The 23607-nt window shown below is 37.2% G+C and overlaps 1 protein-coding gene across 1 annotated transcript; it reads right to left on the bottom strand.

Annotated features, from left to right (window-relative positions):
- Positions 1-8055: 8055 nt before the first annotated feature.
- kiss1ra (KISS1 receptor a) lies at positions 8056-22365 on the bottom strand. Its single transcript, XM_082172708.1, has 5 exons — positions 21674-22365; positions 20694-20818; positions 17748-17883; positions 13730-13968; positions 8056-11110 (listed from the first exon to the last, which is right to left on the bottom strand). The coding sequence occupies exons 1-5, from the start codon at positions 21897-21899 to the stop codon at positions 10736-10738; spliced, it is 1101 nt and encodes a 366-aa protein (XP_082028834.1). The 5' UTR covers positions 21900-22365; the 3' UTR covers positions 8056-10735.
- Positions 22366-23607: the final 1242 nt, after the last annotated feature.

Genomic DNA, 23607 nt, shown 5'->3' with positions numbered 1-23607 from the left:
TCTGTTCTGGAGTTTAGGCGCCTGGCTTCCTCCCCCTCGCTACTGGCTACTGGGTGCACGGCATATTGATTTACAAAAACATTTAATGAGCGAGCGCTAATATTATTTTATTTCCATACGCATACAATATCCACTTCAGAGCCATATGAAATGAATGAAAAGTGCAAACAAATGAATGTTTCAGTCAGTTTATTCAAGCACAGAAATTGGCTTTATATAATAAGATGTAAAATGTATTCTGTTTTGCATCATTAAAAGTTCTGTTGATGTTGTGTAATGCAAATTTGCTATTTAAGGCAAAAAAAATAAATAAATACAAATCTAAAAGCCTCTAAAAGAGCTATATTGTCTGAAGTTCTATGATAAACCAACTGCAGTTTGTGTTGTTTAGATTATTATTGTTTTTACATGATTTTTATTTATTTTTTGCTTTGAATTATTCAGTCAGTTTTTAGAAACAATTATATTCCACAAAATTGTAGATTATGCGCTTTTCAAAATATATAATTTAAATGAGCCTTGAAAAGTAAACTGCAATTTTAGAAGGTACTTTCCTCGAGCAAACAGGTAAAATCATTTCTGTTGTTGGCTTAACCTCAATTTGAATTTACTGAATTTATTGCTTCTCCGAGTTTAATGATTCAGAACAGTACGAAAGTTGCTTTTATTCCATTCTGTTCCTGCAAGAGAAGCTGTTTTGAACATGTATTTGGCTTGTTTTCGAGATGTATAATATTCATTTGATTTCTTGGAAGAGGATATAGATAAAAGGGACCCGTAAAGCATGTGTTCATTATTGAAAAAATAAAGATGACCAATCTGCAGTGCTCTTCCCTTTTCTCATTTTCCAGGTTCTGGCCATAACTAAATCCTAATTTAAGAAATTGCTGTTTTTTGGATGTTTTTTTCCCACCAAATATAATTGTGATATAATCAGATATAAATACAAAACAGCTGAATGTTTTTACCCTCATGGTTTCATGCAATAAAAATAGCAGATGAAAATTATTACTATATGATTTACATTTGTATTTGTTTTTTGTTGTTATTTGTTTTTGTTTTATTCAAGTATGAACTAAATACATTTTACAAAATATTTAACAGAAATCATGTATACAGATTTTGATAAATTCCAATTTAATATTGCAAATTAAAATAAAATGTACACCTTTATTTTTTTTATTTTTTTTAAATGTAACTGTCAGAGTAACTTCATCTAACTTTAATTATTGCAATGAATTATTTTCATTAGCATGTTAATTCAAAGCTGTCTCAGTTTACAGTATATGCCATATGTAGACTTTAAAAAAAAAATGTGTCAAAAATTAATACAAAAAATCATTTTGCGTCATTTCTTATATTTCAATAAGTACTATTTTCTATGAGATTAACATTAATTTAAGTCAACAGAAACAGGTGTCCCATTGGTCTCAGTACACTCGGTCGGACTCGATGGAGGTCTGCTGTAATTTTTATAAAAAACAATGGGGTGCTGCAGTGCTATTTATCATCTCAGCAAGCAATCAAACACAGTAATTTAGTTGTATTATTTTTTTCGCCATCTTCTCTTGGGATTATGCCTTTGTTCTTTAATAAATGATTAAATGTAAATGGTTGCTGGTGTCCTCTCAGTGACTTTGAACTACAGAATAAAGCTTCACGATATCTCGCTGCCTGGGCCGTGCCCATAGCAGAGTTTTTTTTTCTTCTGCATACTACCCGTATTACAAAGCCATGTTTGTTTTTACTGAAGATGATTTTGCTGTTCTTCTGATAAGGTAGTCAGGCACAGTTTAAGATGAATGAAATGGAGAATTGGAGAACATCTCTCCGGCTTTGAGAGGAAAGTCACTCCTATAGTAAATCTGTTCACCATTCAGTGTTGAATCTGGCCTCGGAATGAGTCTAGCTGCTTTGTCACAGCTTTTAAAGCATTGTTTAATTTCACGACTCAAAAACTTCTGTAGAGAAAATTCTGCTGGCAAGGAAATGCAAAATTTGCTACAGACTACTATAATTACTCTACTGCTACAGATGCTTGGCAATGAGTGTGAGATTTGCTTTTGTAGAGTAGCACACAAGGTTAACTCCTGACAATTTTGATAAATAGTGAAGGACATTTTTTTAATCCATCTTTTTCAAATGAAGTGTCATAAAGGACGATAACTAGAAAATTCAACGCCCACTCAACAGCCTCATCCATCCCCCATTCTTTTCTGTGGCAGGCAGTTGTCCGTGTCTGACTAGCGCCCAGACGAGCGTGTTTGTGCTAGACTGAACGGCTGCACTTTAAGTGTCTTTTGGCAGACACACAGCAAATACCTGCGCCAGGTGGATCGGCAATCCCAACACTCACACACACACACGGCTCAGGTGTGACTGCAAGTCCGAGAATTCCCAAAACAGTCAGTGTGGTGTAAACTTGCACTTCCAAACTTAAAACCTTGGTAACACTTTATTTTGATGGTCCCTTTTAAACATTCTGTTAACTATAACTTTGCAATATGTCAAGTAACTCACATTAGTAGACTTAAAATCTGCTAACTCTTTATTATGATGGTTCTCCAACAGATATTCTACTGATTATAAGTATATTTGCAAACTTCTAAAACTTTTAAAAGACAGTTTTTAAAACTACTTTTCACTTCTCAAGCCAACATCATTGTGATGAACTTCTTTTATCTAGTTATTTATTATAAACACTAGTTTTATGTACAGTGACTGACGGATGGACGTTTTCAATGCATAGCTCATAGACCCGATTTATTGATAATTAACATTTTGTATTGATGGATTGCATGATCGATTCCACATTTACCGTCAGTGACCATCGCAACTTTTAGTGCAGTGCAGCATAGAAAATTGTGAGAAAATTATGCACAAAATGAAATCTTGAGGAAGTCTCCCACGACAGGTATATATATATACTTGTGGACTCTATGCATGCAGACTATCGAGATACACTATAGAAAAAAAGTCTACTTAACTTAACAGATAATAGCCTGGCAGGCAATCTATTTTTCTACTGACTTTTTTTCTATAGTGTAGGTCGATAGTCTGCATGCATAGAGTCCACAAGTTGTTGCAACCCTATTTCTGATGCAGGTTAATCAGCATCCTCCAGACACTTTTCAATACTACTACTAACAACAGCAAAGTACTTACGACAGTAACTTACAGTAGTACTGGAATTGTGCCTTCAGGGGTCACAGAATTAATTTTACCTCAAATAAACCTTCAGAAAGAAAAACAAACCTCCTCCTTGCCATATGTACATGTGTGTCTGAGACCATATGGGCAAGTTTATTTTTAGTTGGGAGCCATATTGAGTTTCATTAAGGCTGCAGTGAGGGTCCCAGACGGCCCGCCTCGGTAAAGACCACGCAATGCCAGAGGCCAAAGTGGTTTTTTGCCCATGTTGTGACGCAGAGCGGTGGAGCACACATGCTTACATACACACCATCTCTCTCACACACAAAGAGCGTGTAGAATGGGTTCTTTGTACTGCTTCGGTGCCATGTCTCTGAGCTGACAACATTTTTCCCCTTCAAAGACCAAATCCAACACAACTCCAGCTGCCCCGTCTGTCTGTTTGGGTGGGCGAGAAAAGGGTCAGGACTCAGAAGTGAGGGAGAACCACGCCATTCTTATACGTTACTTTAAATTGTCTACTACGTCTGTGCCAAAACGGTGGCTATGATTAGACACCGCAGGGTGTTCTAATACACGAGTCCGCACTGGTGTCAGGTATGGATTATAGGTTTTCCAGACCAGCCGCATCCTGCGTCTCTGATTGCTGTCTAAATCTCGGAAAATTAGACTTATTCAGTGTTCTTGCCCTTTACCACCATTTTAAAAATATTCCCTGCTGGGTGAAAGCAATTATAAGTAAATATGAAAAAGGTCCTCCATGTAGACGTTTGTTCTCATTTATCTCCATCAGTATTGCTTGCGTCTCTTACTCTCTGCTTCCCTCTTAGGGCAGATAATAGAATTGCAGAGCTTGTTCTTCAATTCATTTGCAATCCAATGCTGCTGACAGGTCTCTTCCAGTGAATGCCTGTCTTAATGCTTCTGTGACCTTGAGAATGGAGCGAATAGACAAATAGATTAAAATAGAATGTGGATGCTTACAGAATTCGAAATGGGGTAGATTATAGCCTCATATAATGAATAAAATACAAATTCTGTAAGTGTTTTACTGAGAATCGGAAAGATTTTTATGTTTTATCAACTGTGCTCATATACAGAGGGAATTTGCCTTGATATCAGAATTTCCACTTTTTTGTTAGTTTGTTGGTTTTTGGGAAGGTTAGATTATAATGTGATGAAAAAATATATAAAAAAATACTTTTTACCTTCAGAAATGTATTTAAAATCTGGAAATAATTGTTAATATAAAGTAGATGTGTACATTACATTGTTTTCATCTTTTATTTGAAAAATATTAAAAAAGTTATAGTGTACATGGACGTGTAAGGAAAATGTTTTTACTTTTTGTTTGATGTTACACCTCAAAAGTTTTTTTAAGCATCTGAAACCAACATGAATACATATTACATTTCTAAAAACGTAGAACATGTTTTAAACAAGATTCTCCTTTTAAAGGATTTTTCATATTTATGATGGGCATCCAAGTTGGCTTTCTCAAGTGCAGTTAAGGGCAATTAACATGCTTGTGTACAAAAGTTATACCATATTAATGAGTTCTGCTAACTTATTAGGGTTTACAGTGCACTTCTTTAATGTTACTGACTAATTTTCAGAATGATACAAGCATAATGAATATGTTTAGTATTTGTGTGCTGATAATATTATATGCAGAAAAAACATGTCTGTACAAGTAGTTTCAATAAGGAAAACAGAAATGTAAATATCAAATAAGATATAATAATAATCCATCACACACGGATTTGTTAACGGCTGAAGTAAACATACATATTTCATAAGAAATAATTGTGTTAAGAAACCTTATTGAGCAGTGGTAACTGTTCATGAGAAAGATTGCCTGCAGCAAAAACAGTCGATGGGTCTCTGACGACTGCCTGCCGTTTTCTCACTTTGGAAGTGACAAGGGGTGGCAGGGGTGCACTAATGATCTTCTCAGCTGCTGTCTTGACGGTCTGTTGTAGGCAATTTTTGTCTGATTTGGTCCCAGAGAAAAACCAGACAGCTACAGACGTGCACAGACTCAGTGCCCACTGAGTATAACTGTATCAGAAGCTCCTGTATCCTGTAAGTCCTCAGATGGCAAAGGAAATACATGCACTGAGCCTTTTTTTACATCAATGAAGGTTTCCCACAAGTTCTGGGAGAGTGAATTACAGTGAGAGTCCATGGTTGACTGATGTTGAGTATAGTGAGGAGTTTTGGTGTCCACTATTATCTCTACATTAATTCAGTAATAATAATTTATGATTTAATAATAATGATTAGATGTTTTTCATAAATATTGTGGAAATATGATGTACTATACCGAAAAAACAAACAAAAAAACATTGTAACCAACTTCTTATTTCAAGTTTGGAAGGAATTTTTTCTCAGCAGAGAAAGATTTTTCAAGCAGTATGTTTTCATTTCTTTTGCAATGCAATTGAATCAACACCAAATTCCAAAAACACTCAAACACACCCACTTCAGTGACAAGTGAGTGCACTGGAGAGTGATTACAGAACCAGTCTCTCTGTGCCCATAAAGATGATGAACTTTGGAATTTATGCATTGAATTAAAGAGAAAAACTCAAATAAGTGTTAACTCCCGCACAAGTAGACATATCTGACATTTCAAAAATAAGAGAGGGGAGAGATAATTGCGCCATTCAATAAATGTGACATCTGCCACCTCTCCAAATAATGGACAATTTCAGTAACAATCAATACCTGATCATCTGATTTTTTTTTTAAGTGAAAATGAAAACAAAAATGCATTTTTTTGTATTATTCCAAAAAGTTATTCCACACTTTTAAACAGTTAGTATAATTAAAATAAACGTACAAATGTTTTGTGTCGTTTTTCATTTTTTATTTGCCATAACATTTACATTTAGCCTATATGTGGATGAGGGGTATTAGATTTAAAACAACTCTCATATTTCACCAATGTTCTTACCCATTTACAATTATTTTTCAAAAAAATGTTTTAAAGTTTATTTAAAAAACATTTATTATATATATATATTATAATGTAATAATTTCACAGTTAATCTCCTAATTTATGTTGAAACAACATAAAGACAGTATATTTAAAATACTTTAATGGCATCTTTTTATGAATTAATGCCATATAGCATTGATTCCAATTCAGCTATGTCTTGATGAAAATTATCCCCCCATTTTATACATTAATTATAGCCATTCAACATTACTGTGTAATTGAAAGCTATACATTTTTTAAACATTTATTAGGCTTTAAAAAAAAACTTTTAATTTAAGTGAACTTAAAACAATCCTCACATAAACCCATAATACATTTCATATTTACCTGTGCCCTATAATAGGTATGAAATATACAGAAATTGAATAAAGTTATCAAACAGTCTGAACTGCACAAATTATAAATTAAATATAGATGAATCCTTATTAAAGCTACAAAAGATCTTTAGTCAAGAGCAGTGAGTAATTTCCTCTGTTCCCTTTGTTCTTTGATTAACATTAATGACAGACAGCATTATTGCTGTGCTGTCACTTTAAAGGGATAGTTCACTTTGAAATTAATTTTTGGTATGTTTTAGCTTACCTCAAGGGCATCCAAGATGTAGGTGTCTTTTTTTCCGCAGTAGTTTCAATTTTTATATTTTTAGGTCAAACCGTTCTTGTCTGTCAGTCATATAATGCAGGTCTATGGTCATTATCTCAAAGAGCATGCACAGAGTCCAAATTAAAACAATTCCCCGTCGTCCAAATTAAACAATTCCCCATCGTAAGTACACATTGATGGCCTAAGACACGAAACGAGCGGTTTGTGTGAGAAAACGAACAGTATTTATATCGTTTTTACCTCTTATACACAGCCATGTCGAAGTGATCTGATGTGACGTGTACGCAGACTGGTGCATAGATATATACACACTAGATGTCGCCTTGTCTACGGCAGTTCATTGGAACGAATGTCTTTAAGGCGACATCGTAGCCGTAGACAAGGCGACATCTAGTGTGGACGACGGGGAATTGTTTTAATTTGGACTCTGTGCATGCTCTTTGAGGTGGTGACCATAGACCTGCATTTTATGACTGACAGACAAGAACGTTTATGACTGAAACAAAGAAAATTGAAACTACTGCGGAAAAAAAGACACCTACATCTTGGATGCCCTTGAGGTAAGCTAAAACATACCAAAAATTTATTTCAAAGTGAACTATCCCTTTAAGATCTGCTGCTTCTGCATATGATGCGGATCTCACACGCGCCTCCTTTTCTGACATCTCTTTACGCTCATTTAAGACTTTATTTAACTAATTTAAGACTGCTCTTATGAGGATACTCGAAAAAACTGACATTTCGGCATAAATCTGTGTTATTGTTCGTTCAAACGCGAAAGAGAACTCGATACTGGCACGCGTCTTTCTGTGCGTTGTGTGTGACATACAGTAAGAGCATTCAAAGACAGTGCGTTCTCTTTTGTCTAGTCACACTTGAATGGTTTAAAATCATATGCATGAATAAGAGCGTGGTCATATAATATAATGCTAGCCAAAAGATGACAGAAAAAACAGATGCTGCGTTAATTGCATTAAATATTTTTTAAGCATTAAACTGTAAAAAAGTTATTATATCATTGACAGCATTTATTATATTATATTATATTAATAAAGATTTTCATTGATTGTTGTATTTATGACACTGTCAGTTATACAGCATGACTGTTTTGAATGTAACATCAGGCTTTAACCTACTTCTAGTTTAATCGTATCAGATATGATTAAATTATAAATTTAATTGACACTTGAAACTGCTGCTGATATTTTGAAGATGTTTGAGGTTAAATATCAGTGGTTTGGGCTAATTCTTTTCTGAATAAATTAGCTAGTGTTACAATCATCCCCCAGTCTCCTCTACACAAACATAAATAATTTATTTGGGTTTGTGATATAATGAATAGAATAGAATAGAGTGACTCATTGCATCTCACTGTTTTAAAGTGAATGAAACTATTGCAGTGCTTCTGCTCCATTTACTAACCTTAGGCCAAGTTGTGGACAGATTATTTAGCGCTTTGAAATGGCAAGACTGATTACGCACTTTCTGCCCCTTTTCCAGTGATCAAGATAATAATTGGCTGCTTGTGTAGGTGGCATCATGGGGTTATTTCCATGCTATTAGTCCATCAGTCCAACTGCTTGATTTTGCCTTGCTGTTTCTCTGAGCGATACAGTTTGCATGGCAATTAAAGATGCATTATGCAGTGAATATCAAATATCTGCTTGATGTCACTGGAGCAAATTGAAAAATTATTAATAGATTTGGCTAATTTATTTATGCTAATCCACATTCAATTGGTAAATACTATACATATCTCAGTTTGAAAACTCTGATTATACATTTATAGATATATAAAAAAAAACAAAAAAACATTTGTCAATGCAGACAGTATATGCACTGATATTGATTATAAGATTCTTAAATGGACAGGACATTTTTGACAGATATCCATTTATTCTCTTCTGTATCCTACAATACCCAGTAGGCTAATAAATAAATAAATAAAACAAATCCTTAATGAGAAATATGGAAATAAAAAGACAGGAAGAAGACAAACAAGGCTACTCAAGTACAGTCAAATTTGAATGCAAAAATGAATTCAGTAAGGCATTTATAGAGCTAACAGGACCATGCTTCAAAGATGCTGAATAATTTATTAATGCCAAGGTTAAAATGACAGCACTTCAAGAAAAGCTTTTAGCTACTTTGCTCTGCTTGTCAAAACATTTCACAAATGCTAATGATAAGACATCTATTTCTGCTAAGGACAAACGTAATTAAGCAAGCTTTGCGATAGCATACGCTAGCACACAAAATCAGACTTAATTCCCCTTTGAATTCCTTCTCACTAAGCATGGTAAGTAAATCACCCTGTAAATGTGTTGAATTGCCATTTGCACATGAATGAAACATTTCACCTCAATTATTACATCAAAATGATGGTTACATTTAGAAACCCTTGGAGGATGCCATTTATTTAAATTCAGTACTCTGAAATGTTAGGGCCACTTCACTCAGAATGCGTTTGTTAATTGTTTTTCATTGTAAACATGCACTATATGGCCATGTTTTACTGTTGAGATCATGTCTGCCATTTTGTAACATCTTGCACATGACACAGCCTTCTAAAAACTTGGCACTCAAGTTCGACTTCGAGAAATCTTGTTTCGGGACTAAGGTTTCGAGACCTTGTGAATGGCTTCTTACAAGAACATCTTTGACCATTGCGTCCTGTTGCTTTTTCACTTTTTTAAGATGCTGTGTGAAGATATAGCCTATAGATAACTTATGGCCCACGTATTATTAATTTTCTGCGCTCCTCTCCATCTCACGCACAGTTCAGTGCACGAGCCTTTCAAAGTATACTCCTTTGGCTGTGAGGGCAGTAAGACGCGTTCGGTAGACATTGTTTTCAAGCTGTTGTATGCGCACCATCTGCACTGACACAAAATTTTGGCTTCATGCGGAAAGTGCGCAGAACGCCGTGGAAGGCGGACAGCTGAAGTATACTTTAGGCTATAGGGGCTGTTCACACAGAAAGCAGTTATTTTCCATTGTTATCTTAGTAAACATGCACAAGATGGATGTGTTTGAATGCTGCGCTTGCAACTAGTGTCTTGCACATGACACAGCATTCTATAAACGCTGCATTCAAGTTAAAAGATGTTCAACTTAAAAAAAAAAGTTTTTTAAAGATCTCTAGACCTTGCACAGTTTTTTTCTTTCCTCTGCCCTCGTTCTCGCTTTTTTAAACGCAAAAATGCATTCTGTGGGAATGGCCCCTTATTTAAAAAAAAATATTTTGCTGCGTGACGTCTCGTGTTTTTAAACGCAAGTTTTGTGTTAACGGCCCTTTAGTTTTAAATCAAAATTTTACATTTATTATCACATTAATGATATCATTCCGTCGTTCTCAATTCTGTTCACACGTGTTTGCCAATCCCCAGTGTCAGTGTTCTTGGTACATCTCTTCAGGTTGATCCATGCCGTAAAATGTTCAGAATATATAAATATAACCCATGAAGAGCAGTTTGGAGTAGATGTTTCGAGAGGAAGTGTGCACAGGGAGGTGTCGTGTATATGTCAAACACAATGGATGAGTCAACAGTTGCCATGTTTGATTTAGTCAACATCCTCTCAGGCAAGCTCCTACACATCTCCGCTGGCAGAACATCCGTTTGGCTCCCCATGCTCAAACTTACGCACTGTAAAATTTGCTTTACATCCACAAATTTGGAAAATGCAAGCTCTCTTAGCATAGCAGGGCCACCAATAAGAATTGAACCTTTTGTTTTGGATGTTGGTTGCACAAAGGATGTAGACATCAAATTATACTATTTAACTCCAGCTGTAATTATAACAGTAATAATTAATGTGCACTTTTGCATTTCTTTGCTCTCTAAATGCCCTTTTGCAGCACATTGAAATATTTTTTCACAGCTCAGTGAACTGAATATTACTCTTGTTAATGCAGAGGAAGCCTGAGCTTCAGCAACTAGTTGGCATGTGAATTCATGGTTTAGATGTCATTTGCTCTCATTTCCTCTCAGTGTTGCTTTCCTCCGTTGCTACAAACTTTATTTCTGCATTGGCAGTGCGGGAGGCGACACTGCTGTCCCTCACTTTGTGTCTGAAGAGGAAGGGGAAGGTCTTCCTGAAAGACTTGCGGAAGCTAGCACCCATAAAACCGTAGACAATAGGGTTGATAGAAGAGTTGGCATAGGACATGCAGTTAGCCCACGTCTTGATCTTATATGTTGTGTAGTTGGCCTTGAAGTTGGGGTAGAAAGACTGGAACAGGACAAAGATCTGAATGGGACCCCAACAAATGGTGAAGAGGACAACAATGACCACTACCATTTTGGAAATCTTACTCCTAATGGAGATAGTTCTCTCTGAGAGCAGGTGGACCTGAAACAAACAATGTTTTGACAAGATTATAGAAGGGAAATGAGTCTGATATGTGTTTTCACTTACAAAAAAATTAAAAAATTTAAATAATGGATCAGTGACATTTTTAAAGGATAATCTGCATAATGTTATGTAACAAAGAATCTATTATCTTTTATATATAAAGACAAATTTAGGTATAACTGTACGACATATTATTTATTTATTTTTAAAAAGAAGGCTTGGCAACTTAGATCAAACAGAGTAACACAAAAAAACATTCATGGTTCAAAAATTCATTATATTTACCATATAAATAATATGTAGATATGTTTGAAAATATTTGAAAAGAAAAGATCAAAATGTGTATTTAAGGTGTAGACGTGTAGTGACATTTTCTTTATTGCTTTTCACCTGATGGTTACACCATATTATTGATATCCTTATTTGTCACTGACCTTCCTATATTCATGCAAAATATAAATATGAAAAACTGTTGCTGTTCTAATAAATATAACACAATTTCTGTTGTAAAAACAATTGAGTTTGACCTCTGAATTACTAAAATAGCTTGCACATTTTCTGGATAAAGGTTCCACAGTTTAATCATTATTCATTATTACATGTTGTGAATTTGTCGACTATGAAAATGGACCGAACAGACCATTGCAAAGAATTTTAAGTGAAGATAAAGTGGCAAAGAAGATAATAAGAAACAAAAACATTAATTAGAAAAAAAGTTATTCCACAGTGGCCACTGCTGGTTCAATTATATGGAGACGAATGCCACATCTAACCACACACCAACTACAGAGTTTCATTCCTCAAAAAAAAATTTTTTTAAGACATGTATGTTAAACATCTGCAGGCCAAAAAGCAGTATGGTGACTCAGGAACTTTGAGTGAGTGAGAGCCGTAATGTGGGGAAAAGTCTTTTTTCTCAGACAAGATAGAGCTTTTAGGAGCTTTTAGGCTGAAATTCAAAGCAAATATGTGGCAAAGCTAACACTACCCCCTTCTCAAAGAGTCACTATATCTACAGTGAAGTCTGGTGTTTAGCAGCATCATGCTGTGAGGTGTTTTTTCACTTTCAGTGACTGGTTTTCTTATCAAAGGGAAAAGGTGACTGTGCAAAATACAGCACATCTCAGTTCTATGAAGCATTTGTGGCACTACTTGAATATTGGAAGCACAGGTGCAAATCTAAACCCTGTCACAAATATGTTTTTGAAGGCAGCATACAACAATCGGCTCAGCAGTTGGTGAAAACAATAAAACAAAATGACAAAGTCTATTAATAAATGTCTATTTATTTCAACATTATGATTATGTAAAAAAATAAGCTATTTAATATATGACTGGTTATGTCTCATCTATCTTCAGAAATGACGTTTATGGTGCTTTGGAAACCAATTTCTTTACTGGGAACTTTTACATACAAAACGTGTGAAGTCATGATAGATTTCGGGCACTGCCTATGTGAAACTGAACCACACCTATCAGATGACTTGTGAGAATGCTGTGTTTGCTGTGAAAATTAGCTTTACAAAATATTAAAAGTAAGGATTAAATACTCCATTTTTTGTTAAGAATATTTAATTTTAATACCATTCATTAATTCTATCACTATATTTATAGTTATGTAGTTCATTAAGAATTAAAGGTGCATTAAGTGATTTCTGAGAAACACTGTTGATATTTGAAATAAACCCAAACAAACACACCCTTCCCTTCATTTGCTATTAACATGTCACATTTCAATTATATTCTGCTGAAGTGAACAAAATGACTTGAAAAAAAGATTCATTCATTTTGCTGAATGAGACTCAAAGATCTGAGTCAGTAAAATGATCCAAACTTCCCATTGCTACAGAGAATATGTAAGAAAAGTGAAGATGACGAATGAACAAGTAAGAAAAACAAATTAACATACAGTACACAAGAGTATATGCAAGCAAAAGTTTGTTAGTTGATATAGTAACCAGACTGTTAATATAGCTAAAATTACTACAACTGCATATATTGGTTCTGTGAAACAGAGAAAAACCAATGTTACTCACATATGGAGCAGAATCAATGCAACCTTTGCATCCATTTTCAGGCCTTCCCGCTTCCTGTCTCTCCAGCGTTGAAAAGCTTTGTAATTTTAATGTGAGTCCTAAAGCTCTTGCCTGATCATAACCATTCTTTTTCCAGTGATATTCCTCTGACTTTTTCTCTTTTGTAATGTCTCTCAGCCATCTCACTTTCTACAGTATTTCTTCAAATCTCCCTCTCTCTCTCTCTCTCTCTCTCTCTCTCTACTCCCCCATCATGAGTGTATACACCCCCTACTGCTGATTGGCTACAAGTTTGTTGTGGTGCTCGGTCAGATCCACTTGCAACAGCATTTCTCAGAAATCACTCACTGCACCTTTAAAAGTAGCATTTCCAGTAATTTATTTATTTATGCAAGGCACTGTCTTTTATTTTGGCCTTAAATTACTTTTATTTTACCAAATAAAAGTTTACTACTACAACTACTTTGTCTTTACTGTTGAAGAGAAAGAAAGAAAGATATTTCACAACCTCTCGTAGCACACCTGAATTATAGATTAAAGAGTGTTCAGCCTTTTATATATATTCAGTGGAGTGTCGTACCTGATGGCTGTTATCCACTGGTTCCACAGAGGCCTGTCCCACTCTCTTCAACATGAAGGAATAACAGAAGGAGATGGTAATGACAGGCAGTAGATACACAGCTATGAACTGATAGAGGATGAAAGCCTTCTCTGTGGCCTTTGATGGAAACCTCTCCATGCAGTATTTTCTTGGTCCATACCAATAGCCGTCCTCAAGCCTCTGGTACAGGAAGATTGGTATGGAAAGAATGAAGGAACCTTGTTGCATAAGAGAGGGTAAGATGAGAATTTAAATGCTCGTTCATTTTCAGTCTTTAAATTTGAAGCTTTTTGTTGAAGCTTTTAGCCTACATTAATTTTTCAGTAAAAAATAAAGTTAGATTTTTGAGCTGTATTGTCTCAACTGTTCTTTTGATGTGGGGCTACATTTAGGTGGATGGATCTCTGGTTAATTTATCGATTTTAATTTGGTATCCTTGTGTGAACATGCAAAACTTAGCAGTTTTACATGGTAATGAGGAGTTAAATAAATTTGATAACCAATCCATACAAATCCTGTGGTTCTAGCATCTTTACACTGAAACGCAAATTTTTTACGTATTGACAGCAATTTATATATCTACAAAACTACAATGCTACAAATAATAAATGCAAAAGTATATATAATATAAAGGACAGCTTTAAAAACTTAAACATATTTATGAATTATTTATATTTATACTGTATTGTAAATATATTTGTATAGTTACATTTTACTAATATACAGTACATATACATTATGTCGAAAAGACTGACATTATGGGATCTCACTTGGGAGCCCAATCATCTTTAAGTGATAACAAAACAAGCCAATGGACATTGGCGAGTGAGATTTGCATGGTAAGCCATACAGGTAAATAAGCTTGCTGGCAACTCATTCATTCAGCTTTTTGCTTCGGAGCCGAGTGGTTGTTTGTCAGTGCTCTGCCAATCTGCCTTCATTCACGAGAGGAGATGTTCTGTCACCTTCATTTATATAGCGCTTTTTTGTGTCAGAGAGACAGCAAACTCAGCCGTGTGTTTCACCATAAAGAGCAAACGTGGTGTGTAGTGATCACACCCCTAGGCGCTCGTGGCCCTGTCTGACAGCCACTGTCTCACATGTCTGGGCCGTAAGCTCGCTGAAGCGGTGTTCGTTGATGACTCATGTTCTCACTGCGGGAACGTGACCATTGCAATGTGGTGGAGTACCCTCTGCTAAACCCCGTTCTAGTTTCTCTGCTCCACAGAGGACCCCTTTGGTTAATACACAGGGTAATCTGTGGATTATAGTGGGAACGAACCCCGTCTCAGCCGTCGCTACACCCTCAAAAGCGTTCGGCGAAACAACATCCCTGAGACGGGTGACTCAGAGAATGAGGGATCTGCTCTTGTCCATGAGATGGTAAATCTTTTGTTCATCAAAAAATATATATAATTCTGTTCCGCCGCTGGTACCCACCTTTTTTTTTTTTTTTAGAGCAGTTTACTTTATCTCATCCCCCTCTTCTCTCCTCATGGCGCAGGAGTTTGTAAGGACGCAATGCCTCCTTACACGTCTCCAGCCACTTCCTTGTGGGAACTATGGAGCCAGGTAAGTCACATCACACTCACTTCCTCTACTTCGGGACGTTACGCCTCCCAGGTTGGGAGCTGCCCCTTCGCGGGTGCATCTGTAGTTCCACTGGTGCCACTTGAATGGTGTCTGGGGGCCTGGCTAGTGCTTCCCAGCCCGTCTCGTTGGCTCATTCAGATAATCAGACTCGGCTAGGCGATTCACGTTGCCTGGTGTCCCCCCAGGTTCAACGGCGCCCTGTTTACCTTAGTGGCAGACAAGGATGACCCTCTCCTGCGTGCAGAGATTGTGGTCAAGCTGGCGAAGGACGCACACAATAGAGCCAGACCCTCCAGCAGAGATGAAGTCGGGGTTTTACAGCACATACTTCATCGTACCCAAGAAAGGCAGTGGGTTACAGCCAATCTTGGATATGCATGTCTTGAATCGGGCAATTCACAAGATGTTGACGCAAAAACGCATCCTCACATGCGTTCGCTCTCGAGATTAGTTTGCAGCGATCGACCTGAAGGACTCGTAAATGTATAAATTTTGCCTCAACACAGACCATTCCTTTGGTTTGCTTTCAAGGGCGTACAAGGTCCTCCCCTTCGGGCTGTCCCTGTCCCCCTGCGTCTTCACAAAAGTCGCGAAGCCTGTCCTTGCCCCGCTAAGGGAAGTGAGAGTTCGCATTCTCAACTATCTCGATGACTGGCTCATTTTAGCTCACTCTCGAGATTTGTTGTGCGAACACTGAGACCTGGTGCTCAAGCACCTCAACCATCTAGGGCTTAGGGTCAACTGGGAAAAGAGCAAACTCTACCCTATGCAGATTATATTTTTTCTCATTATGGAGTTGGACTCCCACAACATAACAGCTTGTCTCACAAATGAGCGTGCACGGTCAGTGCTAAACTGCCTGAATTTGATCAGGGGGAAAACAGCGGTTCCACTGAAACTATTTAAGAGGCTCCTGGGGCACATGGCATCCTCAGCCATGGTCACGCCGCTCGGATTGATGCATATGAGATCGCTTCAGGACTTGTGGCGCTGTGGCACACATCGGGTGACCATCACACCGGTCTGTCGCCACGCTTTCAGCCCGTGGTCGGTCCTTGCCTTTCTATGGGCCGGAGAACAAGCCCTAAGAACAAGTGTCCAGGCATGTTGTTGTCACAACAGATGCCTCCAGAACGTGTCTGGACGCTGTATGCAACGGACGCTCCTGGACAGGATCTTGACTGCAGTGGGAACATCAACTGCCTCAAGTTGCTAGCAGTACTGCTGGCCCTGTGCTGGTTTTGACGTTGTTGCAGGGCAAGCACATGCTGGTCCGGACAGACAACACAGCCATAGTGCCGTACGTCAACCATCAGGGTGGTCTACGGTCACGTCGGATGTCCCAACTCGCCCGCCATCTCCTCTGGAGTCAGTAGCGGCCCAGGTCGCTCCGTGCCATTTACATTCCGGGCGAGCTCAATCATGCTGCTGACCGGCTCTCACGCTCCCGGGAGAGTGGAGACTCCACCCCCAGTTGGTCCAGCCGAGATGGAGTAGGTACTTGCCTCTCCAGAGTCCTCCCATTGCCAGCTGTTCTATTCCCTGACCGAGGGGACCCTCTGCACGGATGCACTGGCACACAGCTGGCCCCGGGGCCTATGCAAATATGCGTTTCCCCCAGTGAGCCTGCTCACACAGACACTGTGCAAGGTAAGGGTGGAAGGGGAGTAGGTTTTGGAGTAGGAGGGGTGGTTTTAAGTGGCTTGCCATGCAAATCTCACTCGCCAATGTCCATTGGCTTTTTTGTTACCACCTGAATGTGATTGGGCTCCCAAGTGAGATCCTACTGTATAACTTCAGTCTTTTCTATGTAATGTCTCCGTTCCCTCCTTCAGGGAACGAGGCTTACAACAGTAACTGAGACGATATCAAGGCTAGAATAAAGAGATTCTATTTTCATACAGAACATGTTTTTGTGATCCATTGTGCTGCTTTTTAATTGATTTCCAATGCAAACATACGCTAGATGGACATCTTTGATAGTTGCGTGGCTAGATTTTTTGACTTGTAACGGCTTGCACATCACACTCTGTCTAAGAATTTTTAAAATGCGGCTTGAAATGCTGCCTTCATTTCCATTATTTTGCACTAAGCCTCACACAAACATGTTCTGTGAATGCTGCCTATCCCACCAGTTGCATGCTAGCACATGTAATATAGCCAATTTTCAAAGATTTATTACACTGTGGGATGACTTGAAATTATTTATGTGATAATTTACAACAGATACTGTGGGAGGAGATTAAGTTGTATTTACATTTAATAAAGTGGACTAATTATTGCAGTTATAGCGAGAATACAGCCTGTCTGTTATATAAGTGTATGGATGGTGTCACCTTTATTGATATTAATGACATTCTAGCAACATTTTGTGTATAGTGTATAATTCTACTAAATGACTTACCGATCCAGATACAGATGCTAACAATCATTGCGACACGAGGGGTCCGATGGTGCAGGGATTTCAGAGGATACACAGTCACATAGCAACGGTCTCCACTCATTGCTGTAAGAGTGATGCACGTCGCCTGTACGGTCACCTACACATTGCCAAACCTTTTGTTATCATGTGTTCATATCATTATCAGTACATGCAAGACAAACATGCCCCAGAGCGCTGGAGTAAACATAAAAATTGGATTTAAGTAATCTAAAATCTAGCACATCAAAAACGCATAATGCTTTCAATTTAGAATATATTAATTCTAGACAGAAAAAACAGCCCCATTTATTTGTAGTTTTGTCTGGTGAATTAATTGAACTGAAGGGCCTGATTGCTCATCTTAAATTAAAAGAATCAGGTAGGAGGAGAGGCTCTAGAGAATAAAGTCAACCATTGTGCTGAGTGTTTTATGCAAGCTTAACTATCCCTTAGCTCTTTGATGCAACAGGTGTGAACAAAGAGCTGTTCCATCCCATCATCTTTTGTATAAGGTATCTAATGATTAAACAAAAAAAAGGTGCCTGGATAAAAGAGGAAGCCTGTGTTTATGACACGAAAAGCTTCATGGCTAGGAAAGACCAAAACCACAGCTGGATGTAAATACAACTAAGAATTAAGACTTGTGAATTAACCATAGACTTTCAGTAGATTTTCGTGTACAGACAGTAAAATAAATTTTTACTTTCAATTACACTGCAACATTGCTTAAGTGAATTTACTTCAAAGTATAGATGAAACAAGTAACTATTCATATGTTTAATGGGATGACATCCCTTTTGTTGCCTATTCTTTTTTCTTTTCTTATGTTTTTAATGGTTCTATAAACATACTGTGTCCTACTTTTCCCTTTGGCCAATGCAGTCTCTCACGAAGCAGTGAATAAAGATTGACTCACATCTTCTACATGAAATGAGGGATGAATCATATTGTTGAAATGCCACACAAAAATAAATTCTTCCTCCATGTGTACCCAAATGTAAACACACACACACACACACACACACACACACACACACACACACACACACACACACACACACACACACACACACACACACACACACACACACACACACACACACACACACACACACACACACACACACACACACACACACACACCTTGATATTCCTCAGAGCATTTCTATTCAATGATGGTTTTCTGTTATGATGTATATTCTGTATGCCTGTTATAAATGGAACTGTTTGGGTTCGCAGAGGATTACTCTTTTATGTATTGCTTTATGAGACCGCTTGCCAAGCTATAATCTAAAATTGTTACTTTTAGTTACTCCAAAACACTAGGGGTGCCAGCACTTTTAGCCCACATCCCCATTGCCTAGTATTACAATATTTAGCTCACCCATTGTTGTTGACTTGCATTAAAAGCACATCTGTTACATAGTTCACAGCAGTTTTAGCGCCAAATAATTTTATAAAAAGTATAGACGCATTTCTGTCGTTTCCTTTTACCTATTTTTTTAACCAACCCCACTGAGAAAACGTGCACGTGGTGACGACATTTCTGCAAAATTATGTCATGCTGTTTCTTCCACATTTTGCAACAATTTCAAAGTTAAATGTCCAGTTATTAGCACCAAAAGGGCAAACAGATGAGCGTAAGTCTGGCAAAGTATTATTATGTTGGTTGTTGTATGTATCGCAGCAGTTCGGAAATGAAATGTCCTGTGAGTGGTACTAAAAGGTTAATGTTTGTTTAAAAAATATGTTACCTAATCTAAAACCCTTCCCTAAGCCTAACCGACAGTATTAACAAAAGAAAATAAAAGATAAAAAAAAAAAACATTTGCAGAATCCACCATTAAATTTTAGCTTGGTTCTTCAAGCTCTTTTATTGTGACTACCGAGAAAGTTTATTATGTCAGAAAAGCCTTATACTGTATATGGAGCTGGTTAAGTGATGCAATCATAATAAATCAAAGTTGTTGGTGTTTTACTGCCACTAGTGGACATTTTAGCTGGACACTGCATTGAATTGTATGTAAAGCTTTCCTGTAGCTCAGTGGTCCCAACAACAGTGGTTAACAACGCAAGGTAGTGGGTTCGATCCCAGGGGATTGCACATACCTATGTATAAATGTATAGGATAATGCAATGTAAGTCGCTTTGGATAAAAGCGTCTGCCAAATGCATAAATGTAAATGTAAAGGTAAAAAAAAAATTTGGTAGAGGCACATTTTTTAAATGAGTCTAGGTTGTTTTTTTTTAGACTTTTTTCTTTTTCTTTTTTTAATCAGAGTTCCTGGAGCGGCATTCTCTCTGCCATACAGTCAGAATGTGCTTGTCCAGAGAGGTACATTGATTGTGAAAAAGATGAGGAAATCAGAAAATGTGCAATGATTAATCTCTACACACCCCACATACCAAAGCAACTACTGTATCTCTCTATACAGACTCAATCTAAGAATATATTTTTTATTTGTATTAAAATATATGCAAGATACTTTGCAGTATACAACTAAAGTATTTCTATACAAGACAAGACAAACATTTTGGTCATGAACATTTGGTCATGCGACTTAAGTTAATTCATTTCATTGCCAAATAATTACATCACAATGTGCCCATCTTTGGCCATCCCCAACTCTACAACACGTTGTGGCTTCACTACCCAACACTAAATTTCTATAAAAAATATGGACTATTGTCTTAATCAGTGTATAAATCCATTTATTGCTGGTTGACACTGCCGGGTACCGTATTGAAATGCAGAATCCTTTCAGCATTGATCTTACACATTTATTCCTCCTACTTTGTACTTGCAGTGGCTTTGTCGGTGTGGCCATTGTCCTCAATGCAGCAGAAAAACATTTGCACTACACAAAAGAAAAAAAAAGAATCTTGTTTTTGAACACTACTCTGTTTTTCCTTAGGTGATCTCCTTACCTGTTGGAGAAAAGCAACAAATTTGCACATGAAGTCCCCAAATATCCAGCCAGGCAGGGGGTAGAGAGTAGCAGTGAACGGCACGCAGCATAGCAGAAAAATGATGTCTGTGGCAGCCAAGTTAGCTGAGGAATCAAATATACGTGTAATGAACGATCTGTCTCATCTGAATAGGTATGCAAAATTGAATGTGCAATGGGGTTCTCCAAGGGGTTCAGGGATTCTACCAGTTCTTCAAATATTGTGAAGTTAAAACAATCTTAAGAATAATTGGAGACAGAAATGGTGGAACATGCAAGGATATGTGCATTGAATGAAATACAAAGTTCTCTCAGCAAAACTGAATATGGATGTTAATCTGACTGCCTGTCATCCTATGATTGATAAAAACTTCACTGCAAAAAATATTAAAAGTACAAATACAGTAAAATTACAAATACTAAAATAACATAATTATATACTTTGAGTGATTATGACTTTTTTTATTATTATTAAGTCATTCAAGTTACAACAATTTTAAGGCATTTCCTAACCTCACAATCTTGCTCAAGAGGTCCTTCTGCAGTGTTCCTTGAGATAATGCAATAATTCTTTGTTACATGACAGCACATCATCCTGTGGCTAATGAATCATTTACCACAAATATAATGTCAATAAGAGTTTGAACTTCAATTTGTTTCCTGTCACAGCAATTCCTATGTAAAATTAGATTCATCTCACTGTGCTTGTATAGAGTACTAAATCATATTATGAATTACTTAATAATTTTTGATAATAATATTATTAATAATAATTTATGTATAGCTCCTTATATATAAAATGAAGTTCAAAGTACAGTAGGTCTGAGCATCATTTTTACAAGAAATAAAGCATAAAAACAACAAGAATGATCAAATATTATACCCTATATTATTCCAAAGCAAAGAAAAAAAAGCTGGTGAAAGGTGGTACAGAATAAAAGGGAATTGGCTGAAACTCACCAATGTAAAAGTTAGTGGCCGTCCTCATTTGTCTGTGCTTGGAGATGACATATATCACCAGTGAGTTCCCGATCAGCCCCACCAGCATGATGAGGGAGAAGAAGAGGGGCACCAGCCAAGCATCCGTCAGGAAGGGGTGCTCCTCGTCCTCAATATCCTCCATAGAGGAGTTTCCAATGGAGCTGTTCAACAGCTCACTTGAGTTCCAGTCTTCACTAGGAAACATGATTTTAGACTTAAGAAAGACCTTAAAACAAGATGAAAAAAGTAAAGTTTCTTCTTTTCAGCAGTGACAAAATCCTCATCCCCACTAATCCAAGAAATATTAAGAAAAAGCCGTCTGAATCTGGCGTTGTACTTTCATAAACCTCATACTAGTCACTGCGGGAGTTTTGTAGGTAGACGGATATTTGAGGGAGATGATCCCCGTAATTTGTCCGACTTCTCTTCAGCTCTTTAAAAAAGTATCCCTGCGAGCAGTATCCACTCAAAGACAGAGTGGTTTCGCTCCCATTGGCTTTATACACAGCTTGAACACACGTGGGCAACAGAGTGATTGTAAAATGAAGAACTGATGTCAGGTCGCCTAGCAACAATTTTAGGTCTCTCCTTCTCTCTCGCTCTCATTCCACTGCTCTATGTGCAGAGAGAGTAAAATATAAATAGTATTTACCCTGCAATACAAACATAGCCTAAAGATACGCAACCCTGTGCAATCAAAGAGATCAATGTGGTACAATTTGTTCTATGACAACACATAATTCTTCCCTAGAAATTATTAGCCACATCATGGAAACACGCAATAACCGCTTCTTGGGACTGTGCACTCCGCACCATGGCAAATTGCCATGTAGGATCTCCTTTGTTGAGCTCATGAAAGTTTTTCCTCCTTCCAAATTGGTATACATGCACTTTTGGTGCAAATCGAACCAAATTCAGACTATGAACAAGCAATTCAATCAGACCTAAGTTCTGTGAGAATAAGCCCACAATCATGGTCTGACTGCTCAGATTCAGTCAAATTCAACAAGCGTTCTTTGACCCCCTTACAGTGCTTAGAATTGCACCCATTTAATACATGAAAGAAAGTGCTTATTATAATCAGAATTGTTTTTGTTTGGAAAAAAGTTCATCATTCATTTTTATATTTTTATTAAAATATTAAACCAATATTACACAAGCAAGTGCTGTTGTTCGACGTATTAGAGTATGTAAAAAAATAATTATTACAAGGTTCTCTCAAATCGAATTAGTCCGTTGCATCATTTAGATGGCAGATATTTCCTATAACATTCACCCTTATATATGGCAATGCAGTTAATCATACCATTAGACTGTCATTTAACTGTAAGGATTACAGGAACACTGCATAGATCCTTTTGAGCGAGACTGCAAGGTTAAATTGCTGGAACTTGAATACTTACTAATCCAAAAAATCATAATCACAAAGTCATAAAATGTTGTAGCTCAATATATTAAAGTGAAAGTGACATATGAAGGCCATGGTAACCCATACTCTGAATTTGTCCTCTGCATTTAACCCATCCAAGTTAGTGCACACACATTAGGAGTAGTGAACACACACACACACTGCAAACTGTGGACAAACACACCCAGAGCTGTGGGCAACCATTCTTGATGTGGTGCCCGGGGAGTGATTGGGGGTTAGATGCCTTGCTCTGTCACAGTCACCAGTCACCAACTCAGGCTGCATCCCAGTCCACTTTTAGACACGCACTTGCGAACTTCTTATATATAGAATTTTTTTTTAATATAAAACAACCCAAACACACCTATATACATTTGGATGCTGCATTAAACAAATTCTTAAAGGGAAAAACAAATTAATAATAAATCAACTCCATAGCTGATTCCAAGTGATCAAGGGCTTAGGACGTTCCAATTCAACCCATTGCAGTTTCCGCCAGTAGTGG

This window comes from Leuciscus leuciscus (assembly GCF_965113295.1).
Source record: "Leuciscus leuciscus genome assembly, chromosome: 6".
NCBI lineage: Eukaryota > Metazoa > Chordata > Actinopteri > Cypriniformes > Leuciscidae > Leuciscus > Leuciscus leuciscus.
Note: the sequence above shows the minus strand (reverse complement) of the source record. Positions and strands in the feature narration are given on the sequence as shown.

Excerpts from the sequence above, each read along its gene's own strand:
- kiss1ra (XM_082172708.1), bottom strand. The coding sequence starts at position 21,899 with ATGTTTCCTAGTGAAGACTGGAACTCAAGTGAGCTGTTGAACAGCTCC. Across the intron at positions 13,969-17,747 it reads TAGCATCTGTATCTGGATCG|GTTCCTTCATTCTTTCCATA; the intron begins GTAAGTCATTTA and ends TTATGCAACAAG. Across the intron at positions 11,111-13,729 it reads CAGTGGATAACAGCCATCAG|GTCCACCTGCTCTCAGAGAG; the intron begins GTACGACACTCC and ends TGTTTGTTTCAG.